Source organism: Mytilus californianus, unplaced genomic scaffold (genome assembly GCF_021869535.1).
Source record: "Mytilus californianus isolate M0D057914Y unplaced genomic scaffold, xbMytCali1.0.p SCAF_5, whole genome shotgun sequence".
Lineage (NCBI taxonomy): Eukaryota > Metazoa > Mollusca > Bivalvia > Mytilida > Mytilidae > Mytilus > Mytilus californianus.
In genome coordinates, this window is record NW_026262701.1 from 50487238 (window position 1) to 50508073 (window position 20836).

At 32.8% G+C, this 20836-nt stretch overlaps 1 protein-coding gene and 1 long non-coding RNA gene across 2 annotated transcripts in view; one reads left to right on the plus strand and one right to left on the minus strand.

The window, feature by feature from the left end:
• Positions 1 to 16551, plus strand: part of LOC127702427 (genetic suppressor element 1-like) — a 75433-nt gene extending 58882 nt beyond the window's left edge. The window contains exons 5-14 of the mRNA XM_052206625.1: positions 517 to 701; positions 1260 to 1448; positions 1854 to 2057; positions 2570 to 2892; positions 6956 to 7765; positions 8401 to 8610; positions 9752 to 9949; positions 10599 to 10730; positions 11598 to 11701; positions 13513 to 16551. Of these exons, the coding sequence (XP_052062585.1) occupies positions 517 to 701; positions 1260 to 1448; positions 1854 to 2057; positions 2570 to 2892; positions 6956 to 7765; positions 8401 to 8610; positions 9752 to 9949; positions 10599 to 10730; positions 11598 to 11701; positions 13513 to 13608 (2451 nt within the window). The 3' untranslated portion in view covers positions 13609 to 16551. The remainder of the gene's footprint in view (positions 1 to 516; positions 702 to 1259; positions 1449 to 1853; positions 2058 to 2569; positions 2893 to 6955; positions 7766 to 8400; positions 8611 to 9751; positions 9950 to 10598; positions 10731 to 11597; positions 11702 to 13512) is intronic.
• LOC127702430 (uncharacterized) lies at positions 5171 to 6891 on the minus strand. The gene is made up of 2 exons (XR_007982423.1): positions 6146 to 6891; positions 5171 to 5372 (listed from the first exon to the last, which is right to left on the minus strand). It is a non-coding gene; the product is annotated as an uncharacterized LOC127702430 (long non-coding RNA).
• Positions 16552 to 20836: the final 4285 nt, after the last annotated feature.

Consider the following 20836-nt stretch of genomic DNA (forward strand, 5'->3'; position numbering starts at 1 on the left):
ATTTAGATGACTATCACATTGATATCTTAATTTACAATATTTATAAGTAGTTAGTATAGCATAAACAGCCATATGCAACATGAAAGAGCCAAAGTTAGGCTACAGTTTTATATTTCAAGTATAAAGGGAGATAACCCAATTTACACCATACTGCATTTATTTTACTGCAATTTGTTGATCAATAGAAAAAATTTGCAATATTAAAAAATATGATTTCAGTAATTGTTGCATTCAAATAATATTAACAGAAATTATATGACTTTGGTGATGTGATAGTTAATCTGGAATTTTTTTCACATTTTTAAGAACATTGCAAAAAATTACCGGTACTTGTAGGAAAACATGTGCTATTAATTTATCTTGAATTAAACAGTAAATTTGGTAGTGATTGCACATTTTTTAGTTCAGATTGTGAGAAATTAAGATTCATAGATAAAATTTGACATTATTTTAAAAAAAGACATTCTTATTACTGGTTACTCAGTTACTATTAATATATGAAATTTATATTTTTAGAGTTTGGACAGAACACATTCTGTACATAGTTCTTTGTCAACATATGATGGTTTAAGTAGCATGAAAGCTGACCGTCCACATTCAACCCAGTCTGGTCGAGAAGAAGATCGATACAGGCCACAGTCATCACACTCGAGTCGGGATGATGATCGATTGTCTGCTAAAGACATGGCTCCATCCAGGAGGTACATTAATGAATATGAATATTCAACTTTATAAATTTGATGTGTTCAAAGTGATTTATAATATATTTTTCAAAATCGATCCCTTTACACAAATTTTCATATCCCATCATGGCTATTTCACAAATGATTTCAAATTAATGTCAGAAGGCTGACAGTCAGAAGTTTGAGTGGGAGGGTTGTATCTGACGATCTGTTGGAAAAGTAAATCACCATAAAAGAAAATTTAAACTGTCTGCTGATCTGTCAAAGGGAGATAACTCAGAATAAAAATGTACTGAAACAACAGTTTCTTCAGAATGGTAAAGAACCTAACATTGAAAATTTAAAAAAAAATTCAAAATTTTAAAAATAGGAAAATAGGAAAATAACATGTTGGTACTTTGAAATCTGCTTCAAGTCAAACAGCTTCAGGTCTGAAGTTTTAAATGTTCCAAGAAAATTCAATTCTGAACAGTTGAAGATCCATTTAAAATAGAAAATATGTCTGGTTTTGCCATACCTGATGAAGGTTATTCCAGTGGGAACTGCAACTGATATCATATGTTAATGTTATTTTAGGACCCCGTTGTCAGCTCAGAGCTCTACGTCACCTGCTGTAACACGAGAAGAAAGTATTATGAGAGGATTCCAACCATACCGTCCAGGAGATGATCTACGACACTCATTGCCACCTTTTGGCCTTGACGCAGCTGCCTATCCTTACCCAGCATTCCTGCCCCCACATGCATTCCCACATCCTGCCTTTAGGTAAGATGTAGTTTTTGTTTAGGTGGAAAGAAAATTGATTTTTTAAGAAAATGTTTCAAATGAATGATTAGTGATGACAAAAGTTGGCAAATATTTCTTTTCTCAAATTAGATTCAAAGACAAATTCTCTTGTATTCAGTTTTGTATATTATAATATAAAACATTTACCATGTTGAAATAAAAAAAAAATCAGCACTTGTATGTCTGCTCAATGTTTAGATGTATACTTCATGGAGTCAATAAATTGACAAAGCAAATATAAATTTCTTTAAACATATTTTGTTATTTAAACATTTCAATATCAGTTACAGAAGCAGTTTATCCCTCTATATCTTAGAAGTAGTGAAAAATACTTCCTCAGAGATTATCAGATTATGTTTTTATCTCCTCATGTTATATTTATAGATTTGATGACCCATTATTAATAGAAAGATACAGAATGATGCAGCCTCATTATCTCCCTTTTGCTCACCCTGGGATGCTACCACCACCAGGTGGCCTCAGTCCATTCCTAACAGGACGTTATCCACCAGAACTCCTCCATCAACAACTGCCATATGTATCTCAATCGTCAAGGTTACCAGATCTGTCTCCATCACTGCTGGAAAGGTTAGTTGTGTTGACAAAATAAGTTAAAAATAGAATTACAGGTAATAAGTTGAATGTACATGAAAACAATATAAAATGATGTATACAGAAAATCATAAAAATAGAACAGCATTTTAAAGTTGTTTTTTTTTTCTTTCTTCCATTCCATTACAAAGTCCTCTGTAATTAAAAAAAAAGATGTGTATTATAATGTATTGATATTAAAAATGTTAACATTTATGAGCAAACCCTTATTTTTATCTTTTTGTGCATGACCATTATGTAGCCATTACATGCTGCTTTGACTTATTGAAATCGTCAATTAATTAATACCTCATAGTATGGTGTATAGGCATTTTAGTAACTTTACAGGTCTAAATTTAAAGATTATAGGATCAAAACTGATATTTCAGGCATGTTTTCACATTCAACTGCTTTTCTGTGTTGTAATTTTCACTATGCTTCAACCTGTTAAGGATCAAATGAAGTTTCATATTATTCTGACCTTAAAATTATTAACTTTTTCATTAAAGGCAAAGATTAGAAGAAGAAAGAATGAGAGATCTGGAAAAAGAACAGAGAGAGAAAGAAAAAGAAGCCATTCTGTTAAGAGAGAAAGAAAGAGCAAGGGAAAGAGAAAAGGAGTATGACAAATTACGAGAATCAATGAGTCATGAGTATCGTTCACATCCTAGTACTGAATTACGTGTTCCTCATCATATTGATAGAGGGTCATCAGGAATAGACTTACGGACACCACAATACAGTTTAGATAATAAAAAATCAGAGACAAAAGACAGGAATCATAATGAGCGAGGACCAGTTAACAATGACGCCATTCCTAGATCTGTAGAAGGTACATTATATCGTCACTTTTCTGTATTGCTTTCATATGTTGTAGATAGTGCTTCGATACAGCTTTTTACAGTTCAGTTGATTTGTTTTTGAAACAAATAGTCTGTGCATTGGCATATAGAGAGGTCAAAGTATTATTAATGTCTTCCATATGATATCATATTATTTTATAAGTTTCCTATATTTAGTTTTAATATATAAAAAAAAGAAAAAAATTAAGCATGTGTTTATTATTCAAATATTGAAATACAAGTCAGTTATATACAGTTCATCATCGCCAAATAGCCAAACAATTTATTTATCTGAATTAATTTTTGTATTAGGGCTATATATTTCAAAATTGAATATACTGGGGGATTGGGAGGCAGTTTTTTTCAAGGATTGTGTGAAAAACTGTTTTGAAACTCAACTAACCCTCTACATTATTATAATTAAGTGCCTTTCAACATATGATATAATTAATTCTTGAAAAAGCCCTTACATAAAACCATTAGATTTTTCTTGTTGAAGCACTGTAAAACATTTAGAAAAGTTAAATTAAAATTCAGAAAATGATTAGTCAACTTGCCATAAAAAAGGACATACCGTTTCACATCAGCTGTTTAAATAACCCCACAAAATAAACCATACAGGTGTTCACCAATTTTTCTTGCAAATTGTAAACTTAAATTAATTTTACCCAGTATTTTTTAGATATTAGGAGTCAGTAAAACTAAAGGCAATAAGGTAAAGTCACTGGAATCTCTTAACCAATACTTATTTCAGTAAATAACAAATTTTTATGTAGCTATATATAACATCTGAATTGAACTGACACATTGCAAGAAAATTGGTTGAAACATTAATGGTTTTACTGTATATGGCAGATTTTACAGTATTGTGTTCTGCCTCCTACTTCCGTGATAAATAATTAAAGAAGGCATTACACGAAAAAAAATTATATTTTCTGAAAATTTATTATCAGTAGATCATAATTCTTCAAAAAAGGAGTAAATAATGTAAGAGATTATTGAATGGTTCCCAAGGAAACAGGATACCCACATTTTCTCCTTTTGCACCCTGGTCCAAAATTTCATTAATTTTGGTTTAAAGCCTTTAACCAGCAATAAAACCAAAATAAATTCTGAAAGGTAAAGGGTTTAGGAAGATATTCAGCATCTTTCACATTACTATTTCTAATATATTAGTGGAAAAAAAATATGTTTAAGATGATGGACATGTGACATATGGAAAATGGGACAAAAGTTTATGTTTTTCAAAGTAAATGACATCTAATACACAGTAAAAAGAATTGAATAAGTATAAAGTTGCATGTGTTGCCAATATTTACTTTTTACTAGTTTAATTTGTGCCAGATTCTTAAAAGAAAACATGTTTTGAATTAAGGCTGTTGCTAATGTGACGGAGACAAAAATGAGTAACGTTAGCGACATTTGGACATGTCACATTAGCAACAGCATCTTTAAAAAATAAAATGTATGCACACAGTCGTGCTTTATAAATGCTTTGAGTAATTAAATTGTACAGTCTGGTTTAGAATATCTAAATATACAGAATGTCATTGGCAGGTGTACTTTGTATCAAATGAATACACAAGAAACCAATTTGTAATAGTAACATTAGCAACATCTTCTTCAGTAATACATTAAGAAAATTTGCTATCTAGATGGGTCGCACTAAATAGGGCCAAAATTGTTACAGGAGGTGAAAAATAAGATTCATGATATCTTTATCGAAAAAGTTTTCAGATGTAACTGAATGATTCTTCTAGATCTGTTCATATCTTTAGTCGTGAACTGAGATGTTGATATGATATGAGTACCAAATGCAATAAGAACTGTTCTTTGTACCAGACTGACACACCAGATTTTATGGATGGATGGATTAATTATTGTTTAACGTCCAGTGTCAACCTAGTATGTGCACATCAGGACGAGAACAAGTTGATGTAATATGATCTCTGCTTTGTACTAGACCGACACGCTTAGATGGATTTTCCACAAAGACACATTATACAGACTCTGTTGCCTCTGTAAGCTGACCTTTGCTTTTACTCCTTGATGCTTTTGGCTTGGATGAGAAGCAGCAAAGACCCAATTTTAATGTCTTATTTTATCTGGCTACGAATTTAACCTGCAACCTTTGGCACTCAAAACAGAAGGGGGATATGGATTATTTATGGAGCACAAGCCAAAATGCCCATGTAATGTCTACCAAGAAACATCAAACAACAGAAGAATGAACAATTTCAAATCAATTCGCAGTGAAGATGGAAATACCATAGTGATCAATGCCTCAATGACTTTCACCATGGATTTTGGTAAAGAAAGTCTTTTGTAGTCTTCAGAACACCTTGCTTTGCCCATTTAATTCATGATGCATTTGCATTCAAAAGTCGAAAATACTGCCTAGACTAAGAAGCTTAAAAATATTTTAATGTTTGAAAAATTTATCGTCTCTGTTAGTTCTGGAGGACTGCATCTGAAAGAAAATAAATTGAAAATATTACTGGTATATGAATACAATTTAAAAAATGAACAACTATTAAAATTTTTAAAATGTATTGAAGTACTGCCTTCAAATTTACTTCAATCAAGACATAGTTTTTTGCCGAATGCTTTCAGTATATATGGTAATTAAAGATATGTTGTCATCATTAATTATAGCTAGAACAGTTCAAGTTACCATCTTCTTTTAATGATTACCCGAGATTATGCTAAGATACCCCTGAAAATCAAATGTATGTTTACCATTTGGTAAATTTGTCTGTGAGCAATGACTTTTATGCCAATTTTGACAATTTTAAGAACTGGACTAATTTTGGCAATTAATGAACTAAGTTGTTATTATAAAAATAGAAGATGTGGTATGAAGCTCTTCGAAAAGGAAAGACTATTACCTTCAAATATATATAGTAATGAGCGCCCCTTCATTACTATATTAGACTGTTTTAATTTTCTTATATAACATCACATCAACAATTTACTGTCCCAAAGTAACGATCGCTACATAAAAATCTGTCCATGTTATACCGTTCGCATCAAATTATTAAAAGAAATGTATTTTGATGAACTAGAAGACTCAACTGTACGTAAAATATGATCAAATCTCGTTGGGAGATGAAAAACCAAAACAAAAGTTTCTTAATGTGACATTTAAATGACATTACTTGATTCAACGTTTTGTTGCGAATGTCTTTTTGATGGACGGAATACAATAAAGGACCTCGTGTAACGATATAACAGACAACTTACCTTCTTTGCTTTCCCATTATGTGAGGGAACCGGCTCCGCATCCATTTCTGCAAAGGGCGATATCGTAACTTCTATACAGGAGAGTTACAGATCTAAATATATATTGCTCACGTGACATTGATTTGGACGGAAACGTAGAGCAGTAACGTTCGCAAAAACTAAAACAGCCAATGATATTGATTCCGAAAGTCCTTTGACCCCCTTTCGTCATCAAAATTTAATGTGATTGCTATTTATATCAATTATTTATAAAACCCGAGTTAAAAATAACAACGGGCCGTCTGAGAACCAACAAATAAATTGCGATCGTAACATACCACAATGGACGAAAAAGATGTGACGTTCGCAATAATATTATTAAATTACCTTTTTTAGCCTTTACCAATAAAAATGTGCCTTAGAATTATAATTAAAACACAAAAGAATACTTTTTATTAAAATATAAGTCCATGTTATTAGGCTCCACTTAAAAATAATACTTTAAAATTCCACTCCAAATAAGCTAGATGTCAGTCAAGTAGGTCACAATGTCTATTCAATGTCCAATATTTTGAAATTGAAAACCCACCAATTCTAACAAAAAACATAAACACAGGGTGATTTTTATTTTTATTTACTCAGAAAGACACCTTTTATTAAATAAAATAATGCATTACTTCATTTCACACTCTGTTTCACAGTTTCAGCAATACCTTTTTTGATGGATACAAAAAAGCAATACTTCCTTTTTATTGTAAAATCTGCCATATTCCAATGTATAAAAATGTTAGTCAAGATTTGAAAGTTTTACAAATTATTTTGTTTTGATAGGACATAAATTTGGCTCAATCACACATGGAACACCAAGGGAGTATAACCTCAATGACAAGAGCAGTAGGGAATTCCAATATAATTCTGACAGTGATCGCTTTAAAGCCTCTCGTCGAGACGTGGAACAGCACAAGAACAGCCATCATGATATTTCCAAACTTCATTCTCATCATCACGACAAACATGGCAGTGGTCATCATGATCATAGAGATAAAAAATATTCACTGTTGAACTCAGGACATCATAGTGATAAAAATAGAACTCAAAGAGAAAGTGAAAGTAAAGTTCATAAATCAAGTGACAGCATATTCAGACCCTTTGATACATCGAACTTAACAAATGGTTTTTTACCTGCTCATAATTCCCGAGATGGGGGTAATATGCCAAATGTTGAACGAACGATTGAGGCTGGTCAAGGGAGATTACCTAAAAAGGAAAGTACTAGTGCTTTGAAACATTCGGTTGGCATGCCAACAAAATCTGGAAATTTTAACCTTAATCATGTGATAGATGCAAGTAAAATGCATTATAAAGAGCATCATGCCGAACACTTGCATTCAGCTTCGGATAAAAATCGTGGTCTAGTCATAAGCAGCCTGGACATTGGTTGGCAGAAATTGCAAAAACGAAGGATGCGTGGGGAATTAAGTGACGATAGCGAGATGGATGAAATAGTAGACTATTTGGATGAATCTCATAAACAGAGTTTAATGATGGTGACCAAAGGACCACCATTACCTCTAGATGTTTCTAGAGAGAAAGTGAAATTTTTACAACAGATTGGATTAACATCTCAAAGGGTTAAAAGAGGTAGGTCAAACTGTTAATCATTAAAACACTTATATAAAACTAACCATGAATCAAATAATAAAAATAAATTGACAAAAACCCCAAGTTATATTTCAAGAGAAAGTTTAGATGATAGCATTCTCTTCTTCATTTTTTTTTCAGATTGAGTTTGGTGTAGGTTAAATGTCTTCTGCTATGGAAGACTGTGAAATGATGTTTGTCGGAATTGTCCAAAATGGATCATACTCTGAACATTACATGAAAATACTAAATTATTCATGCTATGAACATTTCATGAAAATGCTAAATGGCTTTACCTATTGTGGGAGTTCAACTTTTCTGAAATACAATATAAATATCACATAGTAAAGTCCAGATAATGCTGTGTTTACTGCACATTGCTGGATTACCTTTCATAAGCAATCCACAGAACAAAAATTTGGAAAGCAAAAGTACGATGAAATACATCACTTTTTTGAAATGCAACTAATACATGCATATTATATGATTGACATTGATACAATATCTGGTTTGATTATTTGAGGGGGATAATGGAAAAGATCTTATCCTATTGAAAAGAGCACAAGTTAATTATTGAACACAAATTTTATTTTTAAATTGGCAAAAAATATAATTATTTTATGTTCATATTATAGATCTTGAGTACAAAAAGATCCGACGAAGAAGACGTCGACACAGAGAGGCTAGTATTAGTCCTGTATTGATGGTTGATGGTGATGATAAGCGTATTTCACCCTCACCTAAAGTTGACCCAGAAGTATTGCGTCGGGAACCAGATTATCCTAATAAATGTTCATTTTTGGGATCATTTAGTCTTGGAACAGTAGAAAGTGAGAAAAAGAAAGGTTTGTTACCAGTTATTAATAATTTGCAGTTTTATGTATTTGAAATGACCCATTTTAATTAAAAAAAAAAATAAATACCTTAGAGGCCTGACATAACATTTACAAAATGGTATTGGTGACTTTGTCTTTTATAACATCAAGCTTCACCTGGCTATACCATGTGACCATTTTCAGTTCCTTCAATGTTCAACTTCTTCTAAATATATATATCTTTAAAAATATCATGTACATATATGAATTTTTTGTCATATTTTTCTTGACTACTCATAGTTTCTTGATACCTGCAGGGGTACAATAAGTTAGCAATATTCACAGTGCATCTTATTATTTCTAAAAATTTTAATTGTTGAAAGAAGTTGTAATGTTTAAAGTGCTGTATGAAACTGTTTTATCAGTCAGGGGACCCATTTGAATAATTGATCGTAAAATAACTCAATAAGAGGATTTTATCAACAACAAAGAAACTAAATTTCTACTATTCACTATTTAAAACAGAATTCTGATGAGAGAGCATATACTTTCATTGCAAAATCCCAAAAGATGTTTTAGAACAAATCGCACCATAAAGTTTTAACCCTATTTTTTTAGAAACAAAATATTCTGGAGGAAGAAATGCTCTAAATTAATTGTTACATGAACTGTGAATCTGAAGTTTTCCTAAAGTCATTTGCCCTACACAGAACATCAACATTCTTTGTAATAATTGTATGGTCAGTTATGTTCCTTATTCCTTAAAATACAAAGTTTGTAACAAGCAAGCACATGCAGACCTGCCAACTATCCTGATTTATAGGGGATATCCAACTTAAGAGGTGTTGACCTGAATTTTGAAATTCTTTATTATATAAACTTAAAGCCTTAAAACAGGCATTCAAATGAGTTAAAAGGGTATTTAAGCACTTATATACTCATTCAAAACAATACAACAGTAGATTAGGAACACTTATGGCAATATAAGAGCCGCACAAGGTCCTCTTGCGCTTAAATCCCCAATTAAGATTTTGAAAAGTTGGCAGGTATACACATGGATGTATGATTTATTCTTGAAATAGAACTAAATATATAACTGAAATTTTTTATATAATATTTATGCAACAATATATTTGAATATGGCTTTAAATAAGTTTTCACTTTGTTTTAGGTTCTCCTGTTAAACGAAAAGGTGATAAAAGACAAGATGAACATTCAGGGAAAAAGGTATCAAGAACGACGAAAAGCGAAAAAGTGAAACTGTTTTCTAACAAGAATAGTGATAAGACACTCAGTCGAGAATTTGCCCAGGAATTTCATAACTCTGTCTTACAAAGTACTCAACAGAAACAGATTAACGGAAGATTAGGTTTGTATAAACTTAAGGACTGAAGATTTTTGTTCTTTATATATCTTTCTTAGCAACAATAATTTAATTGTGCTTAGTGAAGAGGGGCTTGAAGTTTTCCCAAGAAGTGTAAATTTTTTCCTCGTACTGAATACTGTGAATGCATTGTTTGGTGGTATAGGTGAACCATAGATTTTAATGTTCATCTAAGTATATATTTTCTATAGGCTTATATGCAAACTTTGATACAACGGAAAAAATGTAATATCCAAATTTTTTTCGTAACCACGAAAATAAATGAATTTATAGTATGCATGAAAAATTCCCACTGGAAGTTTAGCAACAATAATCAATCAGTCATTTTGTTGAGTCCACACACTTCAAAAAAATATTCTGAATTTACTTTTAATTATTAACACTGTCTATTAATATGTAAAGTGAAAATAAGAATTCTATGAACATCAAAATGATGTCAATTTTACGTATCATGTATCATGTATGAATCCTCATTACCTTTAAAAACTTGCGTGAAGTAAAAATCAGTATTTGGATAAAAGTTCTTATCTGATACAAATGGAGTTTTTAAACCTTTAGACATTGAAAAATTGCATACTTTGTCTAAAAAAAAAAAACATTTGAAACACGGTCATCAAAAATTTTCTAATTGTAGGTTTGGATGGTAATCAAGGGGAGACAAGTCAGTCTTTAAAACCAACAATCTCTTGTGATTCACCTATTGGTGATATTCCAAAATGGCCAGGCATTGATATTTTAATGGAATCTTATCAAAAGTATCAGGAAGGTAGGTGATTTATTGAAAATTATTGTGTATTTTAAGCTAGTGCGTGAGATCAATAAAAGTTACCTCCCATTATAACTTAAAGCACACAGAATAGTCAAACAAAGGAGTAGGTTTGATAAGGCCCAAGTACAACCCATATTTCAGGCTAAAATTTCTATTAGATTGTATTGACCATTTTTACAATGTACATGTATCATAGTTAAAACAATGACAAGATAGTAAATAGACTTTTTCCACCAATTCAATGATTAACATACCAATTTTCTTGGTTTTTAAGTCTTGAAGCATATAACACATTCATCAACATATATTGGACTTGAAATCAAGAAGATTTTGTCAACTTTCATAAGAAAATACCTTGTTAATGGCCTAACACTTTATCAGAAAAGTGCAAACATGAAAAAATGATATATGGCAGAAAACAACAACTTGTTTATTTTTTTGTAATCAATCCTGTTTTTTTTGTTATTGTGTTAACTTTATAAATTACAAAATACATACGATACTTTCATGTAGATAAATAAGACAACATGCTGAGTATAACATAATATGTTAATAAGACAGAAACCGTAAATCACATTAAAACCAGAAAAGTCATATAGAGGGCAACATACAAGCTTAAACAATTTGCAAGTGTCTACTGTATAACGATCAATCAGTTATAAGTGAAGAAGTCAAGATAAAATCGCTGTTCCTTTTGTACATGAAATGTAACAGGTTTAGTCTTATTATAAGAAGACTTTATAAGATAGGTAACAGAATGATTTCAATTTGTGAATTTGTTGGCTTTCTCAGGCTAGGTAGACTACTGCTTGTTAAATTACTCTATCAGTGTTTCAAAATAAGTAATTTTTTTTTTCATTACAGAATTTAAATTAGAAAAGTCCATGCTACAAGACCGTTGTCGGAATCTACAAACTACTAATCACGATTTCAATAAACGAGCTGAAGAGCTCAGTAAGAAGATGTCTGTAAGTTGAGCAGAGTTATCTTTCTTGGTTATTTTAAGAACTTGTCAGTAAGGAATTTCTGTTAGTTAAGTAAGACTCTTTCAAGTCTACTTTATTTAAGTTCAGTTATGACTGAAAAAATATCTAAGCAATTTGCTTATACAACCCTTGTAAGTGGGATTACAACTATTACAGGGGAGTTAAGTTTAATGACCTTGACCTTCAATTAGGATCGTCGATTTCTATCATTCAGGATGTAAAACACCTAGGAGGCAGTTAGCATCAAAAGTTTCAAGAGTTAGTAGTTTCTTTTTAAACAGTATTTAAAAAATAGAGAAAAGATAACATTCTGACCAATAGCTGTCTTCAGAATGAAGGAGGGTATTAAATGTAGCTGAAAATTCATTTTTTGACAATATTTGAGCTGATTTAATCTTTAATGACCATATGTCTATGTATTAAATTTAACAATGTTTCTATCATGTTCAAATTGGATTATTCAACACAAAACAAATCTTTTAAAAATTAAAAACCAATTGTTCAGAGAACAATTGAAGGTCTTTCCACTTCTAACGATTTATTTTGATATGAAAATATTCAAATTCCATTTAAAATGTCATTTTTCATTGTGTCAAATAATAGCTCATTGTTTGCTGTTTCCCAAAATATATGGTTTCTATACAATTTTGTTTGTAATAAGGGAGGTAATTTGTTATTTCCGGTCTGAAAATGTGACTTCCGGTATTATTTGAAAGTTTATTTGACATTGCTTTCAAAAATATATTGTTCTATATACTTTTACATGAAATAAATACAAAAAATAGCCACTTCCAGTTTGCATTTTCAAATTCATATGGCTTGTAACCTAATGCATATAGTCCTATGGCTTTATGATGTATAAATATGAATTTAAAGCAAAGGTCACAATCTAGAACGTCAAGTTTACCTATGACCTTGACCCCAATATCAAGGTCATAAACCAAGGACACTAAATCAAAAGACCCTAGGTCTTTAATATGTATTGTTAATGAGTTATATCACTATACACATAGTTCTAAATATATAAGATGGGCGAAAACTCCCATTTAATGTATACGTACCCTTTGAATTAAAATTCAGGAGTTACGACATGTCGTAAATGACAATTTAATAAATATGTTGTTGATATTTTGATATTTTGTACAGTTTATGAAAAGAAGTGAGAATAAGCCAAGATAAAAATTTAGAATTTGACCTTTACCTTTGACCTTTACCTAATTTTTGTTTTTTTGGACCAAGGACCTCAAATGTGAAGACATTAGGTCTCTATCACTTATGGTTTACCAGTTACAAATGCAAATCACTTATATCAAATGCATAAGGGGAAATAACTCTCATATGGAGTCTCTGGAATGCTTCGGTGTAAACCAAACTCAATATCCTGAAGATATAGGAGCAATTTGGTGAAATAAATTTGTCGTAATCTTTTACAGTTGCGAAGGAGTAGTGTGCACAAGGAAAACAGTGTTCAGGGAGATAACTCTTACAAAATAAAGTACTTTATTAAGCCGTGTCAGTTTCATAAGCGTATTAACTGTTCGATATCATAAACCAAAAATCTAAGTGACATATATGAAAACAACAATACAGCGGAAGAAAAAAAAAAAAAATAATAAATAAATAATCAGAACAAAAGCAAAAGGTCTTTCCATGGAAAAGTGGAAAGACCTCATAATCAGAACAAAAGCAAAAGGTCTTTCCACGGAAAAGTGGAAAGACCTAATAATTGCTTCATCTTTTTGGTTATGTTACATTTATGATATCATAATAATTTTTCTTCTATCTTTTTGCAGGATTTTTTGGATAAAAAGAAACAGCTAGAAGATAGTCGACTCGAAAACCAAGGTGCAATAGACAGTTTGAAACAGATAATAAAAGACATGAAATAATTGTTTCCTTGTGTAACAAAACCCATGGTGCAATAGCCAGGATGAAACAGATACTAAAAAATGATAAAGTGATGGTTTCATTGTACTTACAAAAATCCTGGTGCAATATCCAGTCTGTAATAGATACTGAAAAGACTTATAATGTTTTGAATTGTACTTAATTTATATGCATTAGTCATTCCTAGATGGAAATGAAACACTTTGTTATTGGATTTTCTCAATGTTTTGTAAAAAAATAAATAATGACTGAATTAATTATATTCATATTGTTAAGTTATTCTCAGAGAATAATGATTGTTGAAATTTTAATTGGCATAATATGTAATCAGGTTTAAGAAAATTATTGCAATTAGAATATAGGTGTATATGATTTTGAGATGTAAAATTGACAAGCTTTCAACTTTAAGTTGGAAGATGAATTCAAGGTTTATTGCATTTTAGTAATACTCTGTATAGTGCTTATTTCCCAGTGTTGTTGTAATGTCAAATAAAATAATGGTGCAGACATGGACAGTGATGATTCAATTACACTTTCTAGTGGATTTCTGTTTGGATTTATTATATACACTGTGTTTTAGTTAGGATTTAAGTCAGAAAGGGCACAGTTTTAAATGAAAGGACATATTGGCACCGTATCTTGTCTGAAAAGGGACAACTTGGTCATAAAGGGACAACTTGGTCATAAATATTATATAGATAACATTGAAATAATTAATGTATTTTACAATATTTATAGTAGTATTTGATGGTATAAAGCTTTTTCAAGTTATTTTTGGCATTGACAAGTATTTATTTTCCTTCAGAAAACTAAAATACTTATGGCAGGACCATAAGAGTCCAGGGTACACAGAAAGGGGGGCACATACAGGGCAGAGGGGGGCTGTGTCCCACTGTTTTGGGCTAGATAGGAGACTGCACAGTGATTTGCTTCTGGTACAGCCATTTCTCAGAGATGAAATCATTGAATGGCAAACGTATGTTAAAACTCATGACTTTTTATATTCCCAGTATAGGAGGTCTGTTTAATGGAGGAAAATGAAAGATCAAATGCTAAAATGCATTTGCAGTCAAATTTTGTCACATTTATTGTTTACATCAAAAGTTGGCATACAGATATTTCAATTTTCTAACAACTCAAATAAGAAAAACCTCCTGTTAGAAGGCATACTTCCAAAGTGATTTCAATGAAAGAAAATTTTTGATTGTACAGTGATTAAAAAGAAAATTTTTGATTGTACAGTGAATAAAAAGAAAATTTTTGATTGTACAGTGAATAAAAAACTTGTAAGTAAAATCCTATGACTTTTCTGTAAATGCCATATTTGGTTTTATCACTAATTTATCCTTTAAGACTGTAAGACCTGTTATTGCACCAACTTAAATATCTGTTTATTAAAGCACAACACACTGCCTCCTTCCTCAAGGTTTCTTTGTATTAAATGAAATGTATTATACTGAACAATGAAATTGTTTATTTACTTTTACATAAAATACATCAATTATACATGGTTTTATACACATCCATTATATCATTTACACATACAATTACTTTTTCACCTTGTATTTATAACTGTTTTATGAACATAATATATTTATAAATATTGCTTTTTTACAGTGATTTCTGTATGGTACGGGATTTGGTTTATAATTTATCACAGATTTTTTAATTAGAAAAGAAATTTTAAGAAATACAATGATTGTGTGTTTTATGCATTGAAAATTAAATAGAAAAAAATTATCACATTTGATGTAGCCTTAGAGATGCAAAATTTTTAGGGGAAATTATCTGTATTTATTAAAAGGTAAAGATATTTGATATAATTTTTAGTTTATTGAAAATTAGTGTTTTATTTTTGAGATTTTTCAGCTAATGCACAGCAGTAAAATGTTCAGTATCTGTGTAAATACTACAACACATAATATGAGCTGCATCGAATAGAAATTGACCTTATGCAAATGAATATCAATGCATCTGTTTAACATTTTTCGGGTTGAAAAAATCTCTATGCAAAGTCTGTAACTGTTTGAAAATTGAGTTGATATAAGAACCCAACAAAACAGACCAAAATTCATCTTTTATTTCGTATTTGAATGTTCCAAAATCAGTAAAGGTCTTACACATGTACATGTATATGTGCACTTGCATAAGGTCGATTTCTATCCGACGCAGCTGTTGAAATTCTTCTTTAAGTTACACTTTGCAATTTAGATTTTTTTATCTCCCCTTTTAACATTGTTTTCCATAATTGCTGGCAATTAATTCATAAGAATTAAAAAAGATTGAGAAAAACAATTTATTTCTCAAATCAAATCAACCCTCAAACTGTTGAAGCTCTAAAAGAAAATATAATATATATAAAACTTTCAGCTTAACCTTATGAAGGTAAATTAAAAGTGTTAGCTTTAAATAAAGCTTTTCTGGTTTCAGCTTTCTATAATGTACTCAGGGTATCAACTCTGATGATATTCTATAAAATGAGACATGTACACATAGGTATGTGATTTCCTATGGCGTTGGCCAAATTAATCCAACAATTGTTGATTACCCATCAAGCTTTGTATGAAAACAAATGTCAAATTTGAGCTAGAGAATAACACCGTTGCTATTTGAATTGACAGACGATCTTATCTGACCTTTCAAATTTCTAATCAGAAAAGGGGTGTGTTTCTGCATGAAAGTCTCTTTATTCTTTGTGTATTTATAAAACTACAAGGCATATGATACCAAATACCTGTCTGCTATTCATTACATTATAGCCATAACCAGTGAGATTTGCTGATATTGTACTGTTTTTGGAACGATGTCTTTACTATGATCATATCTACTCAATATCTCAATCTTTATGATCATATTCATGGTATATATCATTGATTTCTGTATGATAATCCGTTTGCAGCTATATAGCATATCATGTCTCTTTTTAATAAAAACAAATATTTACAGCATAGTTTTTCTTCAATATTGGGCCTTTACATGTCACAAGTTTTCTCATAAATGTGCCTTAATGTTTAGCTTGATTGAGTGATTGTCATTAATTTTAAAAATGATTGAATGAGTGCCCTTAATTTTAAGAATGATTGAGTGATTGCCCTTAATGTTAATTAGCTTGATTGAGTGATTGCCCTTAATGTTTAGCTTGATTGAGTGATTGCCCTTAATGTTTAGCTTGATTGAGTGATTGCCCTTAATTTTAAGAATGATTGAGTGATTGCTCTTAATTTTAAGAATGATTGAGTGATTGCCCTTAATGTTTAGAATGATTGAGTGATTGCCCTTAATTTAAAGAATGATTGAGTGATTACCCTTAATGTTTAGCTTGATTGAGTGATTGCCCTTAATTTTAAGAATGATTGAGTGATTGCCCTTAATTTTAAGAATGATTGAGTGATTGCCCTTAATGTTTAGCTTGATTGAGTGATTGCCCTTAATTTTAAGAATGATTGAGTGACTGCCCTTAATGTTTAGCTTGATTGAGTGATTGCCCTTAATGTTGAGCTTGATTGAGTGATTGCCCTAAATTGTAAGAATGATTGAGTGATTGCCCTTAATGTTTAGCTTGATTGAGTGATTTCCCTTAATGTTTAGCTTGATTGAGTGATTGCCCTTAATTGTAAGAATGATTGAGTGATTGCCCTTAATGTTTAGCTTGATTGAGTGATTGCCTTTAATGTTTAGCTTGATTGAGTGATTGCCCTTAATGTTTAGCTTGATTGAGTGATTGCCCTTAATTTTAAGAATGATTGAGTGATTGCCCTAAATGTTTAGCTTGATTGAGTGATTGCCCTTAATGTTAAGAATGATTGAGTGATTGCCCTTAATGTTAAGAATGATTGAGTGATTGCCCTTAATGTTAAGAATGATTGAGTGATTGCCCTTAATGTTAAGAATGATTGAGTGATTGCCCTTAATGTTTAGCTTGATTGAGTGATTGCCCTTAATGTTTAGCTTGATTGAGTGATTGCCCTTAATTTTAAGAATGATTGAGTGATTGCCCTTAATGTTTAGCTTGATTGAGTGGTTGCTCTAAATGTTGAGAATGATTGAGTGATTGCCCTTACTGTTAAGTATGATTGAGTGATTGCCCTTAATGTTTAGCTTGATTGAGTGATTCCCCTAATGTTTAGCTTGATTGAGTGATTGCCCTTAATTTTAAGAATGATTGAGTGATTGCCCTTAATGTTTAGCTTGATTGAGTGATTGCCCTTAATGTTACGAATGATTGAGTGATTGCCCTTAATGTTAAGCTTGATTGAGTGATTGCCCTTTATGTTTAGCTTGATTGAGTGATTGCCCTTAATGTTTAGCTTGATTGAGTGATTGGCCTTGATTTTAAGAATGATTGAGTGATTGCCCTTAATGTTTAGCTTGATTGAGTGATTGCCCTTAATGTTTAGCTTGATTGAGTGATTGCTCTTGATTTTAAGAATGATTGAGTGATTGCCCTTAATGATTAGCTCGATTGAGTGATTGCCCTCAATGTTTAGCTTGATTGAGTGATTGCCCTTAATGTTTAGCTTGATTGAGTGATTGCCCTTAATGTTTAGCTTGATTGAGTGATTGCCCTTGATTTTAAGAATGATTGAGTGATTGCCCTTAATGTTTAGCTTGATTGAGTGATTGCCCTTAATGTTTAGCTTGATTGAGTGATTGCCCTTAATGTTTAGCTTGATTGAGTGATTGCCCGTAATGTTTAGCTTGATTGATTGATTGTCCTTAATGTTAAGAATGATTGAGTGATTGCCCTTAATGTTTAGCTTGATTGAGTGATTGTTGTTTGATTTTAGATACATGCAGAGGCATTAAACAATAAATCAATTTAATGCTGTATATTATGAATATCTTGCGATGTTTTCATTATTGCGAAAATTGCAGCAGCAAAGCATGTCTGTCACCAGAGGTGAAAGATGGACTCTGCATGTCTGTCAACAGAGGTGAAAGGTGGACTCTGCATGTCTGTCAACAGAGATGAAAGGTGGACTCTGCATGTCTGTCAACAGAGGTGAAAGATGGACTCTACATGTCTGTCAACAGAGATGAAAGTTGGGCTCTGCATGTCTGTCAACAGAGGTGAAAAGTGGACTCTGCATGTCTGTCACCAGAGGTGAAAGGTGGACTCTACATGTCTGTCAACAGAGGTGAAAGGTGGACTCTACATGTCTGTCACCAGAGGTGAAATGTGGACTCTGCATGTCTGTTAACAGAGATGAAAGGTGGACTCTACATGTCTGTCAACATAGGTGAAAGGTGGAATCTGCATGTCTGTCACCAGAGGTGAAAGGTGGACTCTTCATGTCTGTCAACAGAGGTGAAAGGTGGGCTCTGCATGTCTGTCAACAGAGGTGAAAGGTGGACTCTACATGTCTGTCACCAGAGGTGAAATGTGGACTCTGCATGTCTGTTAACAGAGGTGAAAGGTGGACTCTACATGTCTGTCAACATAGGTGAAAGGTGGAATCTGCATGTCTGTCACCAGAGGTGAAAGGTGGACTCTACATGTCTGTCAACAGAGGTGAAAGGTGGAATCTGCATGTCTGTCACCAGAGGTGAAAGGTGGACTCTACATGTCTGTCAACAGAGGTGAAAGATTGACTCTGCATGTCTGTCAACAGAGGTGAAAGGTGGACTCTACATGTCTGTCAACAGAGGTGAAAGATGGACTCTGCATGTCTGTCAACAGAGGTGAAAGGTGGTATCTGTATGTCTGTCAACAAAGGTGAAAGGTGGACTCTACATGTCTGTCACAAGAGGTGAAAGGTGGACTCTACATGTCTGTCAACAGAGGTGAAAGGTGGACTCTACATGTCTGTCAACAGAGGTAAAAGGTGGACTCTACATGTCTGTCACCAGAGGTGAAAGGTGGACTCTACATGTCTGTCAACAGAGGTGAAAGGTGGACTCTACATGTCTGTCACCAGAGGTGAAATGTGGATTCTGCATGTCTGTTAACAGAGATGAAAGGTGGACTCTACATGTCTGTCAACATAGGTGAAAGGTGGAATCTGCATGTCTGTCACCAGAGGTGAAAGATGGACTCTTCATGTCTGTCAACAGAGGTGAAAGGTGGAATATGCATGTCTGTCAACAGAGGTGAAAGGTGGACTCTACATGTCTGTCAACAGATGTGGAAGGTGGACTCTACATGTCTGTCAACAGAGGTGAAAGATTGACTCTGCATGTCTGTCAACAGAGGTGAAAGGTGGACTCTACATGTCTGTCAACAGAGGTGAAAGATGGACTCTGCATGTCTGTCAACAGAGGTGAAAGGTGGTATCTGTATGTCTGTCAACAAAGGTGAAAGGTGGACTCTACATGTCTGTCAACAGAGGTGAAAGGTGGACTCTACATGTCTGTCAACAGAGGTAAAAGGTGGACTCTACATGTCTGTCAACAGAGGCAAAAGGTGGACTCTGCATGTCTGTCAACAGAGGTGAAAGGTGGGCTCTACATGTCTATCAACAGAGGTGAAAGTTGGGCTCTACATGTCTGTCAACAGAGTTGAAAAGCGGACTCTGCATGTCTGTCAAAAGAGGTGAAAGGTGGACTCTAAATGTCTGTCAACAGAGGTGAAAGGTGGACTCTACATGTCTGTCAACAGAGGTGAAAGGTGGACTCTACATGTCTTTCAACAGAGGTGAAAGTTGGGCTCTGCATGTCTGTCAACAGAGGTGAAAGGTGGACTCTACATGTCTGTCACCAGAGGTGAAATGTGGACTCTGCATGTCTGTTAACAGAGGTGAAAGGTGGACTCTACATGTCTGTCAACATAGGTGAAAGGTGGAATCTGCATGTCTGTCACCAGAGGTGAAAGGTGGACTCTACATGTCTGTCAACAGAGGTGAAAGGTGGAATCTGCATGTCTGTCACCAGAGGTGAAAGGTGGACTCTACATGTCTGTCAACAGAGGTGAAAGATTGACTCTGCATGTCTGTCAACAGAGGTGAAAGGTGGACTCTACATGTCTGTCAACAGAGGTGAAAGATGGACTCTGCATGTCTGTCAACAGAGGTGAAAGGTGGTATCTGTATGTCTGTCAACAAAGGTGAAAGGTGGACTCTACATGTCTGTCACAAGAGGTGAAAGGTGGACTCTACATGTCTGTCAACAGAGGTGAAAGGTGGACTCTACATGTCTGTCAACAGAGGTAAAAGGTGGACTCTACATGTCTGTCACCAGAGGTGAAATGTGGACTCTGCATGTCTGTTAACAGAGGTGAAAGGTGGACTCTAC